This window comes from Coregonus lavaretus (genome assembly GCF_964263955.1).
Source record: "Coregonus lavaretus genome assembly, chromosome: 32".
In the NCBI taxonomy this organism is placed as follows: domain Eukaryota; kingdom Metazoa; phylum Chordata; class Actinopteri; order Salmoniformes; family Salmonidae; genus Coregonus; species Coregonus lavaretus.
In genome coordinates this window covers 36,396,375-36,414,503 of record NC_140019.1, presented here as the reverse complement: position 1 = coordinate 36,414,503, position 18,129 = coordinate 36,396,375, and the positions used below count along the sequence as shown (strand labels likewise).

The 18,129-nt window shown below is 41.2% G+C and overlaps 2 protein-coding genes across 4 annotated transcripts; both read left to right on the top strand.

Moving 5' to 3' along the window:
- The first annotated feature begins 8 nt into the window (after nucleotides 1–8).
- On the top strand, nucleotides 9–2,188 carry LOC311107973 (polyadenylate-binding protein-interacting protein 2-like). Its single transcript, XM_084150605.1, has 4 exons — nucleotides 9–80; nucleotides 319–491; nucleotides 675–851; nucleotides 1,565–2,188. The coding sequence occupies exons 2-4, from the start codon at nucleotides 354–356 to the stop codon at nucleotides 1,619–1,621; spliced, it is 372 nt and encodes a 123-aa protein (XP_084006731.1). The 5' UTR covers nucleotides 9–80; nucleotides 319–353; the 3' UTR covers nucleotides 1,622–2,188.
- A 2,318-nt stretch (nucleotides 2,189–4,506) lies between these two features.
- LOC311107936 (uncharacterized protein) lies at nucleotides 4,507–17,446 on the top strand. Of its 3 annotated transcripts, none has more exons than XM_084150556.1 (18): nucleotides 4,507–4,552; nucleotides 5,098–6,127; nucleotides 6,337–6,398; nucleotides 6,569–6,607; nucleotides 6,693–6,769; nucleotides 8,827–8,894; nucleotides 8,996–9,112; nucleotides 10,862–10,987; nucleotides 11,137–11,262; nucleotides 11,344–11,468; nucleotides 11,673–12,585; nucleotides 12,775–12,856; nucleotides 12,980–13,023; nucleotides 13,201–13,344; nucleotides 13,478–13,608; nucleotides 13,845–14,590; nucleotides 14,936–15,057; nucleotides 17,001–17,446. In XM_084150556.1, exons 2-18 carry the CDS (start codon nucleotides 5,129–5,131, stop codon nucleotides 17,031–17,033), a joined length of 3,954 nt encoding a protein of 1,317 aa, XP_084006682.1. In that variant the 5' UTR covers nucleotides 4,507–4,552; nucleotides 5,098–5,128; the 3' UTR covers nucleotides 17,034–17,446. The 3 variants fall into 3 exon arrangements, with proteins under 3 accessions (XP_084006682.1, XP_084006684.1, XP_084006683.1); XM_084150558.1 differs by having other exon boundaries at nucleotides 4,513–4,552; nucleotides 5,051–6,127; XM_084150557.1 differs by having other exon boundaries at nucleotides 4,518–4,552; nucleotides 5,122–6,127.
- The last annotated feature ends 683 nt before the right edge of the window (nucleotides 17,447–18,129 follow it).

Here is an 18,129-nt window from a genome sequence, read left to right as displayed (position 1 = left end):
CAAACACACTCAGCCGCCATTACTTTCCACTGTCTTGGAAGGAAGAGCAACTGACACTTCCAGCTTTGAACCTTCGCCTGGTAATTTGACCGTTATATGACATTGATGTGGTCCATATAAAATTAGAAATGAGTGTCCCTACTTGCTGGTTTTAGCCTTTATATCGAGTCGTCTTAACAAAAAGGCAGACAACACGTTTCTGTAGTTATCATTTTGAACTGTACTGTGTTTTTCCCACGAGTCGTTGATTGTTTATTTCTGTCTTATTATTACTGTGTTCTGAAATATTGTCTTATTCCTGTTGGTCTGTTTTTGCAGATATAGCTAACTTACCTCGTCTTTGTTACACCAAAATGAAAGACCCAAGTCGCATCAACAACACCCCAAGCCTCAGCAACATCGAACTTATCCTACATGGACAGTTCATCAATGATGACAATCCCTTTGCTGAATACATGTGGATGGAGAACGAGGAGGAATTCAACAGACAGGTCCTCTACTTATTCTGTCAATTGATGACGTACTAGATTAGGTAGCTAGTTCATGTTATTTTTGCATGCCTACACCACACAAAGAAATACCTATTTTTGTAATAGTAATGTATCATTATTTATTTTATTTACAGTGTTACGAAGAGGTGGGTGTCTAAACTATTTTGAATGCTTTTCCCCCAGATTGAGGAGGAGCTGTGGGAGGAGGAGTTCATTGAGCAGTGTTTCCAGGAGATGTTGGAGGAAGAGGAGAACGAATGGTTCATCCCAGCCAGAGATCTCCCTCCAACCCACGGTCAGCTGCAGGACCAACTCAACCTTCTGGTCCTCAGTGACACAGGCATCGTCAACGGCATGGCGGTAAATGTTTCAGAGTGGTTTTGTTTGTCCAGGTCTCATAAAAAAAAAAAAAAGTAAAGTCTGTGGAAAGTAGACATTTTAGTTGTCCTAGACTCGCGTTAGTCTTGTACATGCCAGACTGATTACCACTGCGTGTAGGGAACCATTCATGTTAACTCGCAGGATCATGCGGCTCGCCAGGCTAGTCTTGTGTGGCCATCCTTCCAAATCTTGTCTCATCGACTCGTGCCTGTGTTTCTGAGGCTAGCCTTGTCCCAGATATATATATGTGCTATCTTGCCACCACATTTCAAGTTTTATTAGTTTATGTACGGGATACACAAGGGATACACTGCCCAACGAAACGCTTACTTGCAGGTTCCTTCTCGACAATGCAACAACAATAAGAAATAAGAAAAGATAAGAATGCGAACTAAAGTAAATGGCTCAGTAGTATATAAATAAATAAAAATAGATGTATGCACTCACTAACTGTAAGTCGCTCTGGATAAGAGCGTCTGCTAAATGACTCAAATGTAAATGTAGAATAGAATAAACATTTTAGCATAAGTATAAAGTATGTTTTTTTGTCATGTTTGGCATGAGGAGTTGGCAAGATAGTACAGGCTGGAACATACTGGGCTAAGAGTAGGCCTATGATATCTAAATTTGTTTGGATTGAATCATCTCTGTAAGCTTTGATTACATTTTCCCACATGTTTTTTTCTCTTTAGGTCAACAGCAACTTGAACCCTGAAGCACAAGAATTCGTACCAGGGTTGAAGCACTGAGACTAGTCCTCTGATGAATAAGTCATTTGTCCACACTGAAGCCAGTGTAGGAAGATCTGTTTGAGTTCTGTTACTCTGTTGCACTTAATGTGTTGCCAAAGTTTTCCAGCTAGCCCTGCATGTTTAAAGTTTTGAATAATGTTGTGTATATAAATCATATGTTTGTTGTAACTCTTCTGAATGTAAAAACAGGGTAGGAGCTGGAATACTTTTTACTCTTATTTCCTATTTGAATATTATAGGCCTATGTTATGTAAGTAGTTCTAACATACCTGCCCCATCAAATAATACTTTTCTGTTCAATCAAAATTAGTGGTTCATCTAAAAATCAAAATATGTGTTTTTCATTAGATCTTGGTTTGCATTATGAATTCCTTTTATTGAAATGCAGATTGCTATGAGATTAATATTAAATATCTTAGCCTGGTTTTATAACTGGATGTTATAAGAGATAGATGACCTACTTTATAATGTACACTACTGTTCAAAAGTTTGGGATAGCTTAGAAATGTTATTGTTTTCGAAAGAAAGGCAATTTTCCTGTCCATTAAAATAACATCAAATTGATCAGAAATACAGTGTAGACATTGTTAATGTTATAATGTTATTTAATTTATTTAACCTTTATTTAGCCACAACCTCCCGAGTGGCACAGTGGTCTAAGGCACTGCATCGCAGTGCTAACTGTGCCACTAGAGATCCTGGTTTGAATCCAGGCTCTAACTTAGCCGGCCGCGACCGGGAGACCCATGGGGCGGCGCACAATTGGCCCAGCGTCATCAAGGGTAGGGGAAGGAATGGCCGGCAGGGATGTAGCTCAGTTGGTAGAGCATGGTGTTTGCAATGCCAGGGTTGTGGGTTAGATTCCCATGGGGGCCAGTATAATTTTTTTAAATAAAAAATTATAATAATGTATGCACTCACTAACTGTAAGTCGCTCTGGATAAGAGCGTCTGCTAAATGACTAAAATGTAAATGTAAAATTTAACCAGGTAGGCCAGTTGAGAACAAGTTCTCATTTACAACTGCGACCTGGCCAAGATAAAGCAAAGCAGTGCGATTAAAAACAACAACAAAGAGTTACATATGGGATAAACAAAAACGTACATCATATAACACAATAGAAAAATATAAAATCTATATACAGTGTGTGCAAATGTAGTAAGTTGTGGAGGTAATAAATGGCTATTGTAGCTAGAAACGGCTGATTTTTAATGGAATATTTCTTTGTTTCTGATTTTGAGCCTGTAATGGAACCCACAATTGCTGATGCTCCAGATACTCAACTGATCTCAAGAAGGCCAGTTGTATTGCTTCTTTAAATCAGCACAACAGTTTTCAGCTGTGCTAACATATTGCAAAAGGGTTTTCTAATGATCAATTAGTCTTTTAAAATGATAAACTTGGATTAGCAAACACAACGTGCCATTGGAACACAAGACTGATGGTTGCTGATAATGGGCCTCTGTACGCCTATGTAGATATTCCATTAAAAATCAGCCGTTTCCAGCTACAATAGCCATTTACAGCATTAACAATGTCTACACTGTATTTCTGATCAATTTGATGTTATTTTAATGGACAAAAAAGTTGCATTTCTTTCGAAAACAAGGACATTTCTAAGTGACCCCAAACTTTTGAACGGTAGTGTATGTCTCTTATTTGATTGTTCTACATTTTAATTGGTTTTCAGAGCCTGAAATTCCAGCCTTATTTTAGATTTTCAAATCACATTTTATTTGTCACATGCGCCGAATACAACAGTGCAGTTTAAGAAATAGTTAAGAAAATATTTACTAAATAAACTAAAGTAAAAAAAAATAACACAATAAAATAACAATAATGAGGCTACATACAGGGGGTACCGAGTCAATGTGGGGGGGGGGGGGGGGGGCTACAGGTTAGTCCAGGTCATTTGTACATGTAGGTAGGGGTAAAGTGACTATGCATAGATAATAAACAGCTAGTAGCAGCAGTGTAAAAACAAAGGGGGGGGGGGGGGGTCAATGTATGTATTTTAAAAAATAATGTATGCACTCAACTGTAAGTCGCTCTGGATAAGAGCATCTGCTAAATGACTAAAATGTAAATAGTTAGGGTGGCCATTTTATTAATTGTTCAGCAGTCATGGCTTTGGGGTAGAAGCTGTTAAGGAGCCTTTTATTTTCATTGCTCCTCTGCTTTCCTGCCATTATCATTCAGAGCCTGGTGCTTGATATCCTACTGCCATGTAGATGTTGACTTTAGATTAAAAAAAATTATGCACATAAAAAGGAAAACTACTGTATAAAAACGTACCAAAAATATTGTACAAAAATACAAAAACATATGTTTCCTTTCTTAAAGTATTTGAAAATAAATATTGATGGATGGACTATATATTTTGTAATTTCACAAAAAAAAACTATTGGCTGCCTGATCAATTTTACTTGCTCTGGCACCCCAATGGTGGAACAAGCTCCCTCACGACGCCAGGACAGCGGAGTCACTCACCACCTTCCGGAGACATTTGAAACCCCACCTCTTTAAGGAATACCTGGGATAGGATAAAGTAATCCTTCTACCCCCCCAAAAAAATAAATAATTAAAAAACAAAACAAAAAAAAACATTGTAAAGTGGTTATCCCACTGGCTATAAGGTGAATGCACCTATTTGTAAGTCGCTCTGGATAAGAGCATCTGCTAAATGACGTAAAAAATAAAAATGTAGAGCATGGCGTTTGCAACGCCAGGGTTGTGGGTTCATTTCCCACGGGGGGCCAGTATAAAAATAAATAAAAGATAATGTAAGTCGCTCTGGATAAGAGCGTCTGCTAAATGACTAAAATGTAAATGTAAAATGTAAATAAAAATATATTGTAGTTTACCTTTCACTTCCGGTTCCGGTTTAGACGCCTTGGAAGCGCGCTAGCTACTTCGCTACTGGTTACGGTAAGATACTTAACAAATAAAGTTATATACCGATATTTATGTCAAGGTTTGTAAATGTATTCACTAATTATATTCATCTTTCAAAAATGGCTGGTTAGTATGATAGCTAGTTGTCGAGCTAACGTGAGAGGAAGTTAGCTTGCTTACATTAACGTTAGCTTTGCTAGCTCAGCCAGTGTCAATTTCGTTTTAGAAAATTTATGCTTTTTAGAACTTTTTGGTATTTAGATGGTCCTTCCAATATCTATCTAGCTATCTATGTAATTGGTATCACTTGCATGAGCAACCATTTTCAGGCCCATGGTTTGGCTCCATGTCAGGGCTAACTAACTAACGTTCAGCCAGTTAACGTTAGCTATCTGGCTAACGCGTCATCTACATGACGGTTCGGGCTAGACCTGCCGGTTATCGCCAGCATGTCACAACTACAAGGAATCAGCAACAGTCAAGATAGGCCCCGCCCCCAAGTGTCCTAATATTGAATCCATATTCCCCTAGATTGCTTCTTTGACCCCTCATCTCTTCACTGGCAAATTTCTCTACAGAGATTTGATACGTTTACCTTCCAGTTCCAGCATGTCTCACAACTACTCCTACAGACGACCATCACCAGCTAAAGATCTAAGAGCCAGCTCTTACGACTCTCCAGATCACCTGCACCCTGGAGACCATGGTCACAATGTTTACAGATCGTCCCAGGAGCCACCGTCTCATTCCACAATACCATCCTCCTCATCCAGAGCCTCCGCTGCCACTGAGTCCCCTTACTCCTTCTCACTAAGCCAGTCAGACCCTTACTCGTCCTCACTAAGCCAGTCAGACCCTTACTCGTCCTCACTAAGCCGGTCAGACCAAACTCTGACCCTCCTGAGCAGCTGTGGGCTCGAGCCCAAAGACTTGTCTCTACTAGCCGAGATGCCTGAGCATCTCATCACTGTGGAGAACCTACCACGTATGCTCCTGGAGATCAGAAAGAAGAGGGCGACACAGCAGCCGTCATATCCAGCTATGACCTCTTACCCCCCTGCTGCCACATCTTGCCCCCCCCCTGCTACCCCTCCTCCAGGCCATGCGTGGGAGCAGGGTGACCGGAGTCGTTCTCAGCCATTAGACTACCCGTTGGACCCCCACTCCGCTCTTCCCCTGTCCCAACTCCCTCCCACAGAACAGGCTGAGCCCTGGCAACTAGATCGACATGGCAACCCGATGCAGTACACATGCTCTCGCGTGGAACCTGTCCCTGTCCCTGTCCGAGTTGTGGACTACCACTATGGTAAAGAAACTCCCAGAAGCTACGAAACTCCCAGGTCCACTTACAGCTCGGACCAAAGAGGAACCAGCAGCAGCCAGAAACCACCCATCTTATCCCAACCAGCAGTAGATTACAGGTACCCACCGACACCAGCTACAGACTACAGACCACGCCTAGACCAAGATGTCCCAGTTGTCACAATCAAGATGGCCACCTCTGGCAAAACTCCCACCAAGAAGGCTGCTCTTGACTTCCACGGAGAAATCCCCCAAACGTTTCCTTATTCGTGCTCTCTCTGCGATATTACTGTGCTCTCTGAAAAGGTAAGTAGCTTACTTCCTCTTATTTCTGTTGAATCTGCATTATCTGGGTCTCCGGTAGGTTCATGTGTGTGTGAAAGGGTCCAAAGTGAATGAATCTTAAGCCTATTTGTGGCACTAAAAATATACAGTTACTGCTACGTATGTTAGAACATATAGCCTATGCATTCTCTTAAATATGAACAACCAGTGAAAACATTTATTTTTTGCAGTACTGGTTCGCACACGCCAATGGAACTCAACATGCAGACGGACAACTCACGCTTCTTCAGATGTGAGTGATCACATGCTCAAGTTGTTTTTCCAGTTCTCCACTCACCAGCATGACATTTCAAACTCCTACTGTCAGTATTGATATTGGAATATGCCTAGTTTCAATGCATTAAGTTCCTAAATTGTCCAGCTTTTTATCATTCCATCTCTTCTTCCTGTGCCTACGTTTAGGTATCCTGAGTGGGATTGCCGGATGCAGACCGCCAGAAAGTGAGTGCATATCTCTCTGTCCGTGTGTGTGTGCTTGGTATTAATGTAGAATAGATCCTAACTACAGGCCTTTTAATCCCTTTAGTGGTGATGACCACACAGAGAGACCAAGGGTTGAAGAGAAGACTGGTGGACCTTCCCATAGGTCGATTAACTACTTAGGTAAACTAACTGCATTAGCTTGCCTATACATAATATAGTGCTTTCAGAAAGTATTCATACCCCTTGACTTATTCTACGTTTTGTTCTTACAGCCTGAATTCAAAATTGATTTAAAAAAAATTCTCACCCATCTACATACAATACCCCATTATGACAAAGTGAAAACATGTTTGTTTTTTAAATTGCTGCAAATGTATTGAAAATGAAATACAGAAATCTCATTTACATAAGTATTCACATATTAGAATCAACTTTGGTAGCGATTACAGCTGTGAGTATTTCTGGGTAAGTCTTGAGCTTTGCACACCTGAATTGTACAATATTTGCACATTATTCTTTAAAAAAGGCTTCATTCTCTGTCAAGTTGGTTGTTGATCATTGCAGAACAGCCATTTTCAAGTCTTGCCATAGATTTTCAAGATGATTTAAGTCAAAACGGTAACTAAGCCACTCAGGAACGTTCAATGTAGCTCAATTGGTAGAGCATGGCGCTTGTAACGCCAGGGTAGTGGGTTCAATCCCCAGGACCACCCATACGTAAAAATGTATGCACACATGACTGTAAGTCACTTTGGATAAAAGCGTCTGCTAAATGGCTTTATTATTATTATTATTATTATTATTATTATGATGTCATCTTGGTAAGCAACTCGTGTATATTTGGCCTTGTGTTGTAGGTTATTGTCCTGCTGAAAGGTGAATTTGTTTCCTAGTGTCTTTTGGAAAGCAGACTGAAGCAGGTTTTCCTCCTTTCTTGCTTGTGCTTAGCTCTATTTCGTTTCTTTTTATCCTAAAAAAACCTCCCTAGTCCTTGTCGATGTCAAGCATACCCATAACCTGATGCAGCCACCACCATGCTTGAAAATATTAAGAGTGGTACTCAGTGATGTGTTGGATTTGCCCCAAACATAATGCTTCGTATTCAGGACATAACGTTAATTTCTTTGCCACATTCTTTGCAGTTTTACTTTAGTGCCTTGTTGCAAACAGGAAGCATGTTTCTGTAATATTTTTATTCTGTACAGGCTTCCTCCTTTTCACTCTGTCATTTAGGTTAGTATTGTGAAGTAACAACAATGATGTTGATCCATCCTCAGTTTTCTCCTATCACAGCCATTCAACTCTAACTGTTTTAAAGATACCATTGGCCTCATGATAAAATCCCTGAGCGGTTTCTTTCCTCTCCAGCAACTGAGTTAGGAAGGTCGCCTATATCTTTGTAGTGACTGGGTGTATTGATACACCATCCAAAGTGTAATTAATTCACCATGCTCAAAGGCATATTCAATGTCTGCTAGGTGCCCTTCTTTGCGAGGCATTGTAAAACCTCCCTGGTCTTTGTGGTTGAGTCTGTGTTTGAAATTCACTGCTCGACTGAGGGACCTTATAGATAATTGTATGTGTGGAGTACAGAGATGAGGTGGTCATCATGTTAAACACTACTATTGAATGAGTCCATGCAACTTATTATGTGACTTGTTAAACACATTTTTACTCCTGAACTTATTTAGGCTTGCCATAACAAAGGGGTTGAATACATATTGACATTTCAGCTTTTCATTTTTAATAAATTAATAAAAAAATTCAACATAATTATGGGTTATTGTGTGTAGGTCAGTGACACAATGTCATTTTGATCCATTTTATATTCAGGCTGAAACACAACAAAATAGGGGGAGGTCCTCTGTAGCTCAATTGGTAGAGCATGGTGCTTGTAACGCCAGGGTAGTGGGTTCGATCCCCGGGACCAGCCATACGTAAAAATGTATGCACACATGACTGTAAGTCGCTTTGGATTAAAGCGGTTGCTAAATGGCATATTATTATATTATTAATACTTTCTGAAGGCACTGTATATGCCATTTAGCAGACGCTTTTATCAAGCATACATTTTCGTATTTCAAATTGAAATGTTGTTATCGCCATGCTCTACTAACTGAGCCACATCAGGACCATTTGCTTTGACAGTATATGTCTGATTTTAATATTATAACATGTGTCCATAACATATAACATATTAACGTGCGAGTTACTTACCTTTTTATATTGTCCTGTAGGTAAACCGACAAGTAGCAGCTCTAGAAAAAGCATCGACACTAAGACAAATGCTACAAAGGTTACAAAGGTATTGTTTTTCTTTCTTCTTGCTCTTCTGTTGAATTACTGTCTAGTTTTCACCTTTTTTTTACTTTCACATTGTCCGTTTACTTACCTTTTATTTTCCAGGGGAGTGGCAAAGTGGTTTGTGCCAAATTTAGCGCCTGGTGTCTCAACGAAGATGGTTTGAAGGACCTGATTAAACCGTTTGGGGAAGTTGTGAAAATCATCATGTTCCCTGCTTTGGTAAGATAACTAGTTACCTAGTTATCCTGCCATGTATTCAAATACCTAATATACAGTACCAGTCAAAAGTTTGGATACACCTACTCATTCAAGGGTTTTTCTTTATTTTTACTATTTTCTACATTGTAGAATAATAGTGAAGACATCAAAACTATGAAATAACACACATGGAATCATGTAGTAACCAAAAAAGTGTTAAACAAATCAAAATATATTTTATATTTGAGATTCTTCAAAGTAGCCACCCTTTGCCTTGATGACAGCTTTGCACACTCTTGGCATTCTCTCAACTAGCTTCATGAGGAATGCTTTTCCAACAGTCTTGAAGGAGTTCCCACATATGCTGAGCACTTGTTGGCTGCTTTTCCTTCGCTCTGGGGTCCAACTCATCCCAAACCATCTCAATTGGGTTGAGGTCGGGTGATTGTGGAGGCCAGGTCATCTGATGCAGCACTCCATCACTCTCCTTCTTGGTCAAATAGCCCTTACACAGCCTGGAGGTGTGTTGGGTCATTGTCCTTTTGAAAAACAAATGATAGTCCCACTAAGCACAAACCAGATGGGATGGTGTATCGCTGCAGAATGCTGTGGTAGCCATGCAGGTTAAGTGTGCCTTGGAATTCGAAATAAATCACAGACAGTGTCACCAGCATAGCACCATCACACCACCTCCTCCATGCTTCACGGTGGGAACCACACATGCAGAGATCATCCATTCACCTACTCTGCATCAGACCAAAGGACAGATTTCCACCGGTGTAATGTCCATTGCTCGTGTTTCTTGGTCCAAGCAAGTCTTCTACTTATTGGTGTCCTTTTAGTAGTGGTTTCTTTGCAGCAATTCGACCATGAAGGCCTGATTCACGCAGTCTCCCCTGAAGAGTTGATGTTGAGATGTGTCTGTTACTTGAACTAAACTGTTACTTGAACAATCTGAGGCTGGTAAACTCTAATGAATTTATCCTCTGCAGCAGAGGTAACTCTGGGTCTTCCATCCCTGTGGCGGTCCTCATGAGAGCCAGTTTCATCATAGCGCTTGATGGTTTTTGCAACTGCACTTGAAGAAACTTTCAAAGTTATTGAAATGTTCCGTATAGACTGACCTTCACATCTTAAAGTAATGATGGACTGTCGTTTCTCTTTACTTATTTGAGCTGTTCTTGCCATGATATTGGCTTGGTCTTTTACCAAAAAGGGCTATCTTCTGTATACCACCCCTACTTTGTCACAACACAACTGATTGGCTCAAACGCATGAAGAATGAAAGAAATTCCACAAATTAACTTTTAACAAGGCACACCTGTTAATTGAAATGCATTCCAGGTGACTACCTCCATGAAGCTGGTTGAGAGAATGCCTAGAGGTTGCTAAGCTGTCAAGTCAAAGGGTGGCTATTTGAAGAATCTCAAATATAAAATATATTTTGATTTGTTTTAACACTTTTTGATTCCATACTTGTTATTTCATATATAGTTTTGATGCCTTCACTATTATTCTACAATGTATACCCTGGAATGAGTAGGTGTGTCCAAACTTTTGACTGGTACTGTATGTGTTTTCAACTCATATGAAATTGGTAAAAAGTATTTCGTTAACTGAATAAATAATTGAGAAAATCTTATACTCATTTTAAAAGTAATGTTGTAAGCATAGAGAGAATCCCCGCCCATCATGGACTCATTGACTTGGAGTAGGGATTTCCATTCTAGTAATACTTTTTTTATGGTTCTTGTATCGCTGCATTTTCAGGCGTTTGTGGAGATGGGCTCAACTGACCAGGCCGAGGATGTTGTGAAGTACTACCTCAGTAACCCAGTGATGGTGAAAGGAGGACAAGTCACCTTCTCTGTCTCTTCAACATTTAATTTCCTGCAGGTACATTTTACAAGATGAATTAATTGACACGATTTTAGTTACATTTGGTTGAAGGGGTAATTGTGAGGATACAGTATTCCCTAAAACAACCACACACAAACACAGAGGATTATTAAATGAGCTAAATAAATACATTTACATCCATACAGAGTTCCCGGGTGTTGAGCTTTTCCCCTGTGCCTCCTGGTAAAGAGTCTGCCGCATGGAAGAGAGAGTTGCTGGCCGTAGCTAAAGGATTTGGACCTGTGGCACGCTCTCTGTTCTTACCTACGCAGGTATTAAACAGCATTTTTGCTTTCAACTGTTTTGGCCAGCGTTATACTATAATTAGCTTACAGTGTATTCTGTCCTCGTAGGCATTTGTGGAAATGACAAATGCACTGGATGCACAGAAGCTGGTTGAACACCATACGTCCAAATACCTGAAAATAGATGGGGTACATATTAAAGTGGCCTTCTCATCAGAGTACAATACACTTCGGTAAGTTGATGCGTCCCCCTGTTGTGCTATTACCTTTTGTTTTGCATGCAAACATACATTGATTATGGCTTTCGAGATCAGACTGTCAGACACTGTTATAACTACTGTATTAAAGGGGAAACATTGAATTTATGCTCTGTAAAAGCCAGAAACCATGGGAATAAAAGTGTTGTCTGTAAACTTTCTTTCCGTCACATCATGCAGGACCATGTCTGACAGGAAGTCTTCAGACAGGAAGTCTTCAGACAGGAGCAGGAAGTCTGAAGACAGATCTAAGAGGAGGAGAACCCCAAGTCCCAGAAGGCGATCCATCAGCCCCAGGAGAGATTCCCCGACCTCTTCAAAGAGGAGGAGGAGGAGGAGTGGAGAGGGGGACAGCGACCGTCACAAAGAACGAGTGAAATCAAACGACGGGGGTAAAAGCAGGCCAAGGTCCCCCAGAAAAAAGAGCTCCAGCCGGTCCTCCAGAAGCCCTCGCTCCCATACTAAAGAGAGGGTCTCCAGTGGGAAGACCCCAGGTTCTGGTAAAACATACCCCAAGAAGGACAAGGTATCTCTCACTTCCACAGCCACTCGCTCACAACCTCCCACCAAGGATAAGACCTCATCCCAGTCCTCCACTGTGATGGAGAAGTCCGACGAGGTTGTCGATAAGACTGACCAGAGCAAGCAAGATACTGAGACACATTACAGGCAGGAGGATGGAGCCATGGAGGCCTGTGACATGGAGGGGGAGATCGGAGAGGACGGCGACATCGAGGGGATGGCAGTGTATGGGGAGGATGGGGAGGAGAACTCTGACATGGAAGAGTGGGAGAAGGAGGGAAAGGAGGAGAAGGAGGAAGAGGAGGAAGAGGAACAAGAGGAAGAGAAACAGCAGAAGAGTGCTGAGGACTTGTTTATAGCCCTATGTGAGCCCAAGCAAAAAGCAACCGCTACATCTGGGACTGTAGATGATACTCCTACAGAAGAGCTCTCAGCTACCGGGACAGAACAGGGGAAAGAGCTCTCAGCTACCGGGACAGAACAGGGGAAAGAGCTCTCAGCTACCGGGTCAGAAGAGGAGAAAGAGAGAGATGGTGAAGATCAGAATGCAGATGCTTCATATGTTGATGAGGTAAAGTACATGCTCTGTCAGGTCTTTAACAATTAGTTCATCTATTTTGATAAGTCAAATTGGAAAAAAGACAAGGAACATAATTCCAATATGTAAAATACAAGGTGTCATGTTTAATACATGTTGTGTGTTTCAGTAAATCCTAAAATGTTATTGTTTTGATGTTTGTTCCCCTCCATTGTTACACAGGAGGAGCCTGATTTCCCAGAGGACCTTGAGAACCTTATTACTTTGGATGAGCTGGCGGAGGATTCATCAGCTGACGACCGAGGTGACTTAATACTAAACACCTATCTACTGGACCACAGATTCAATTCAAACTGGAGCACTTTGAAAAGAAAGAGTAACATTGTTATGAAGGTCATTTGATTGGATGTTTATCTTAACATTGCAGATAACCAGTCAACAGATGAGACCAAGAGCAGGTCCAGGAGCAAGGTGAGCCAATGTTCTTTTTATTATTGTTATTGATGTGTTCTGTGAGTCAGTACTGGTCAGCCGTTTACAATTGTTAATTCAACCTTCTGAGATAAGTCTGGGTTGAGTGGGTTCTATGCGGCTTTAGTTAACTATTGTCAATAAGGTTGTTACAACCACAAAATGTTTTTATTTCAGCCCTCAGGACGTGATCAGCCATCTGGAAGAGTGATCTACATCAAAAACCTTCCTAGTGGCTACTATACAGATTACGAGTTCCTGAAGATTTTTAAAGGCTTTGGGAAAGTGCACCGCTATTTGCTCCTGCGTAATGGTGAAGAGGTATTCTCCTAACAGAAGGGAATCTAAAATGGAATTGATCCTAATGATGTACTACAAGTCTGATCATATTTGTTGTTGCAATAACCATGGTCTCTCTCTCTCTCCTCTCCTCTATTTGTCATCTATCTCTCAGGGCTTCATTGAGATGGAGAGTTCTTCTGATGCAACAAAGGCTTTAACGGCGATGCATTATGGTGGCTGTAAATTATACGGCCGGAAGTTGGTCATCCTGCGGTCTCAGAAATATAAAAGACTAACAACAGGGTAGGGTGCTATAGCCCAGGTGGTGTCTGCTCTGCTAAACAGACATGGAGCACACACTCCCGTCCCGCGTGGGAGCCACTGATAATTGATGCTTCTCTGTCTCTTCTGATTAGAAAATATCCCTGTCTGATCATATTTTATGTGCAGTGATTTTCTGCGTATCTGTCTTAAAGGTAAACGTTTCTAAACGTGTATATAATTCTGGACTAAAAAAAGGAATGATTTTATTTTGTCAGGTGGGAACCTGAATCGGACTCTGATCGGAAGAAATATCACGGGGGTACGAGAAGCAGCAGTAGCAGGATAAGGAGTGGACGGACCAGCAGTCACTCAAAGTCAGACGCTAAGGACGAGAAGACTAAAGAGAAGGACGAGAAGACTAAAGAGAAGGACGAGAAGACTAAAGAGAAGGACGAGAAGACTAAAGAGAAGGACAAGAAGACTAAAGAGAAGGACGAGAAGACTAAAGAGAAGGACGAGAAGACTGAAGAGAAGGACGAGAAGACTGAAGAGAAGGACGAGAAGACTGAAGAGAAGGACGAGAAGACTGAAGAGAAGGATGAGAAGACTGAAGAGAAGGACGAGAAGACTGAAGAGAAGGACGAGAAGACTGAAGAGAAGGACGAGAAGACTGAAGAGAAGGACGAGAAGACTGAAGAGAAGGACGAGAAGACTGAAGAGAAGGACGAGAAGACTGAAGAGAAGACAGCACGACAAGTAGACTCTGAACAGCGTAGTAAACGTTCGTCTGAGCCAGCCAAACACTGTGACAAGGAGGACAGAGGAGCGTCTCCAGTGAATACTGACAGATCCTCCAACAGTGAAGTCCAAAAGGATGCCCCTGTCCCTGCTGCTGAGGAAGAGAAGCGGGCCTGTAGCACCGAGGATAACGGAGAAACCAAGATGGAGGATAATGTGGAAACAGGACCAGATTCCATGAAGACTGGTATGGAGTCATCGTTCCAGCCCAACAACCCAGTGGGTAAGTGGTTTGATGTGATTTTATAGCCTCACTGCACACTCATGGTAGCCTGGTCCCGGATCGGTTTGTGCTCTTGTCAACTTCATTGCGTGACAATTCCATAAGGAGTTGGCAAGAGAGTAGAATCAGACTGGCACCCAGGCTACTGTCTTGGCTCCTTTCAAGAAAAATGACTACATTTTATTTTTTAGACTTGTGTCTGGGACACTAATCACTGAAACAACTATTTAATTTGTTTGCTTTGAAAACACTACCAAGTTGTGCATCAATGAACCGCAGTAAGAAGCATTGTCTTTATGCAGTACAGTACTATGTTTTCTAACGTACTATGGGTGTTTGTTACAGGAAGGGAATACATTAAACCTGTCATTGGCTACTTCTGCAACCTGTGTAAAGTCGTCTATCTCGATGAGGACGAAGCAAAGACCCAACACTGCAGCAGCCTCTGTCACTATCTGAAGTTTATGGTAAAGCACCAGAATCCTGTTCAATCTCATCAGAATGATCTCACTTGAGTTCTCTATGCTTCTTTACCATAGGCATAGAGACACTGGTTGGCCGACTGCTCTTTTATAGTCCTTATTTAAGCAATAAGGCACGGGGGGGGGTGTGGTATATGGCCAATATACCACGGCTAAGGGCTGTTCTTAAGCACAACGCAACGTGGAGTGCCTGGATCCAGCCCTTAGCCGTGGTATATTGGCCATATACCACAAACCCCCAAGGTGCCTTATTGCTATTATAAACTGGTTACCAATGTAATTAGAGCAGTAAAAATGTTTTGTCATACCCGTGGTATACCACGGCTGTCAGCCAATCAGCATTCAGGGCTCGAACCACCCAGTTTATAATACCAAATAATGTAAATCACAGGTGCATATGTTTGAAAAAGTAGGATCATGGAGGGGATAGAGTGGGGGTATCTATAGTGCCTTGCAAAAGTATTCATCCCCCTTGGCGTTTTTCCTATTTTGTTGCATTACAACCTGTAATTTAAATGGCATTTTATTTGGATTTCATGTAATGGACTTACACAAAATAGTCCAAATTGGTGAAGTTAAATGAAAAAAATTACTTGTTTAAAAAAAATTCTAAACAATAAATAACGGAAAAGTGGTGCGTGCATATGTATTCACCCCTTTTGCTATGAAGACCCTAAATAAGATCTGGTGCAACCAATTACCTTCAGAAGTCACATAATTAGTTAGATTGCACACAGGTGGACTTTAAGTGTCACATGATCTCAGTATATATACACCTGTTCTGAAAGGCCCCAGAGTCTGCAACACCACTAAGCAAGGGGCACCACCAAGCAAGCGGCACCATGAAGACCAAGGAGCTCTCCTAACAGGTCAGGGACAAAGTTGTGTAGAAGTACAGATCAGGGTTGGGTTATAAAAAAAAACATCAGAGACTTTGAACATTCCACGGATGGAAAGATTATGGCACCACAATAAACCTGCCAAGAGAGGGCCGCCACCAAAACTCACGGACCAGGCGAGGAGGGCATTCATCAGAGAGGCAATAAATATACCAAAGATAACCCTAAAGGAGCTGCAAAGCTCCACAGCGGAGATTGGAGTATCTGTCCATAGGACCACTTTAAGCCGTACACTCCACAGAGCTGGGCTTTACGGATGAGTGGCCAGAAAAAAGCCATTGCTTAAAGAAAAAAATTAGCAAACACATTTGGTGTTCGCCAAAAGGCATGTGGGAGACTCCCCAAACATATGGAAGAAGGTACTCTGATCAGATGAGACTAAAATTGAGCTTTTTGGCCATCTAGGAAAACGCTATGTCTGGCGCAAACCCAACACCTCTCATCACCCCGAGAACACCATCCCCACAGTGAAGCATGGTGGTGGCAGCATCATGCTGTGGGGATGTTTTTCATCGGCAGGGACTGGGAAACTGGTCAGAATTGAAGGAATGATGGATGGCGCTAAATACAGGGCAATTCTAGAGGGAAACCTGTTTCAGTCTTCCATAGAATTGAGACTGGGACGGAGGTTCGCCTTCCAGCAGGACAATGACACTAAGCATACTGCTAAAGCAACACTCTAGTGGTTTAAGGGGAAACATTTAAATGTCTTGGAATGGCCTAGTCAAAGCCCAGACCTCAATCCAATTGAGAATCTGTGGTATGACTTAAAGATTGCTGTACACCAGCAGAACCCATCCAACTTGAAGGAGCTGGAGCAGTTTTGCCTTGAAGAATGGGCAAAAATCCCAGTGGCTAGATGTGCCAAGCTTATAGAGACGTACCCCAAGAGACTTGCATGCCAAAAAGGGGGTGAATACTTTCGCAACCCACTGTATTCTTTACATTATTCAACCACCATTTCTGTGCCGTTGTTTGCTGTGTACATTACATGATTACTGAGCTGCATAATTTGGTGTTGTCTCACAGGAACTTTCAGGAAGAGACACAGCGTCCAGCTAAAAGATGTCCGTCTCTGGAGGAAGTTGACAAGATGACGGTCTTTAGGTCCAATTTAACGGGGCGTGTACACTTCTGAAGGAGGGTGGAGAATCTGGATATGTCTTTATATTACGCTCAGAAGAAAGGCACAGGTTTACCTACTCCACGAGAGGCTCTTTGTGAAACTCATCCTAGAACAATACACGGGAAAGCAGATTACGTTAATCCGTATTGGTTTATATGAACAAATATACAGCACCTGCCTACATGTATTGTGGTATAATAGCTCAGATCTACTTTCTGTAACTTGAATAGTTTTGTCCTATGCTTTGAATGAAAACCATTAGGTTTTCCTATCTTTTTAATTTGTTTAAGATTTGTTTGAAATAGAACTTAATTCTAAAAGATTGTTAATAAACATGCATTCATTATTGCATTTTTGTAATTTAACTTTCTTCAAGCAAGATAACATCACCGCCTCCTAGTTTGCTCTAGGTTCAGGATTATAACCATTGATGTATATAAACACTGGATGACTGACGCTATGTATTGGCCAATGAGAGGCTTTGAAGCCACCGGTCGGCCATATTGGCACTCCCCAGAAGGCGCAGTCCTCCATAGGAATGAATGGCGTTATACACTATTTAAATTAAATGTTTCAAGGAACACATTACATGTATTTAAGTATATATATTTTTTGTAGCAACATTAGTACTTTCTACAAATTATACTTAAAGGAAAATGTTTATTTTATGTTTAGCTCACATAATATAATTTAGAAGTATGCATTAATATGTCTGTAATAGAATAAACATGGAGAAAACAAATGTAGACGTTAATAAATGCATTACTATAGCTTCCGAAATATTTTGTTAAAATGGTGCCTTCAAAACAGCGGCCCCTGTCAGTCATCTAATGTATATAAAACTAATTGATTTAACTATAAAAACAATTAGCTCCGGGACATCCCGGATTTCAGAACAAGTACACCTACCCATACTTCTGCCGCCGGAGTGCGGTAAGAAATGCACCCAATGTCCATCAGACGCATATGCGTGTTTTTTTTATTTTTATGTCTAGGCCAGATTATCATTATTGACGCACATGTGCTTCGCTT